A 1508-nucleotide genomic window follows, 5' to 3' on the forward strand; every position below is an offset into this window, starting at 1 on the left:
CGGGATGTAGATGGCAAATTTCTGGTCGTCAGGGAAGTAGAGGAGATGGAGCAGAGACGGGTCAAAGAAGGCCCGCTCCGAGGAGGTGACTGCCTCCTTGCTGGCCTGGAAAGCCGAGTGCAGGTGGCCCACGGCAAGCTTGGCCATGGCACTCTGCGCCGAGGTCACCGCTCGGTACACCTGTGTGGGAACACCACCAACAGTCAGTCCCTGGCCAGGGAGGACCGCAGGAACAAGCCTGGGGGCCTCGCTCGCCGCCAGGCCTGGGCACTGCCCACCTCAGGGTGCCCCAGCTCTACCTCAGAGGCAACATCGTCTTTGATGACTATGTTCCCCATCTTGTCCAGGAGCTGGGCCATCGCGGTCAATGTCCAGGAGCTGGGCCAGCGAGGTCAAGGTGGTGGACACGGTGGCGATGTTCTCCACAGTGCGGGCCCAGAGCAGGCGGTCCAGCTCCCAGTCGGCCAGCCCCTCGTTCCCTGGGCTCTCCAGCAGGAACTCAGGGGGCAGCTCCTCCCGAGATAATCCGAACAGTAACCTGGGAGTAGAGGGGAAGGTCCCAGCCCACGTCACAAGCCTGCGGTCCCACGTGCAGTCCCGGCTCTTCCCCTTCTCTGGTGCATTCAGTCCTGGCCGGGCTCAACCCACACCTGATGGCCTCCTGCACAAGGGGCAGGACAAGAGAAGCCTCCCACCTCGGGATACGAGAGATGTGCCAGCACCCCTGGCCAGAGAGCAGTGCTGGCTGGTGGTCAGCACCTCGAAGGCCACGAAAAGCCACCCTCAGCCTCCCCGAGCCCACGGAGGAGCGAACGAGCTGCATGGGTACGGCCTGCTCTGACCCCATCGATTTCCAGTGTGTCCCAGGAGAGCACGCAGAGGCCCCGGGAGGGAAGAGCGCATCCTCACCGGAGCTGGGCCAGGAAAACCTCCATCACTCGCACCATGTCCACGTCCACGTGCAGCGGGAGGGAGGCTTGGGGGGAAGCAGGGGTTTCAACGTTGTAAACCTGCAGGAGAGCGTGTCAGCGAGGCACAGCCAGAGCCCTGGGGCTGGCAGGGCTGCCAGCACTCGCTGGGGACGGGGAGTCATCGCCTCGCCCGAGCGCTGTCAGCACCCCACGGCCCCGTACCATGATGCCGCCCCAGCGGGGGCTGTGGAAGGCGTTGGTGCTCACTGGGGCTCCGTCCTTGTCCTGGATGTACAGAGGGGAGTGGGAACGCTCTGGCACGTACAGCAGGAAGTTGAGGACGGGGTAGAGCGAGGCAGCGCTGGAGCCTGCAGCGGGACAGAATCAAAGAACTCCCCTGGCCAGCAGGGACAGCGAGAGCAGACCGCCCGCGCGCAGCGCTGGGGCAGAGCCCAGCCCTGCTCCTCCTCCCACAGCAAGCCCTCAGCAGAACTGCCATCGCAGCAGGTCTCGTCACCCTCGCTTCCCATCCGGGGCTGGCAGGGCTTGGTGCTGTGGGGAGGGAAGGGGAAGAGGCCATAGGCACAGCTGTCCCCC

General features: G+C 65.1%; 1 protein-coding gene across 1 annotated transcript in view; it reads right to left on the reverse strand.

The window, feature by feature from the left end:
• Positions 1-3: 3 nt before the first annotated feature.
• LOC103925579 overlaps positions 4-1508 on the reverse strand; it is a gene marked incomplete at both ends in the record, with an annotated part of 7040 nt that continues 5535 nt past the window's right edge. The window contains 5 exon segments of the mRNA XM_009334309.1: positions 4-180; positions 300-356; positions 358-538; positions 910-1010; positions 1134-1289. Of these exon segments, the coding sequence (XP_009332584.1) occupies positions 4-180; positions 300-356; positions 358-538; positions 910-1010; positions 1134-1289 (672 nt within the window).

This window comes from Pygoscelis adeliae, unplaced genomic scaffold, assembly GCF_000699105.1.
Source record: "Pygoscelis adeliae isolate BGI_AS28 unplaced genomic scaffold, ASM69910v1 Scaffold531, whole genome shotgun sequence".
Classification (NCBI taxonomy): Eukaryota; Metazoa; Chordata; class Aves; order Sphenisciformes; family Spheniscidae; genus Pygoscelis; species Pygoscelis adeliae.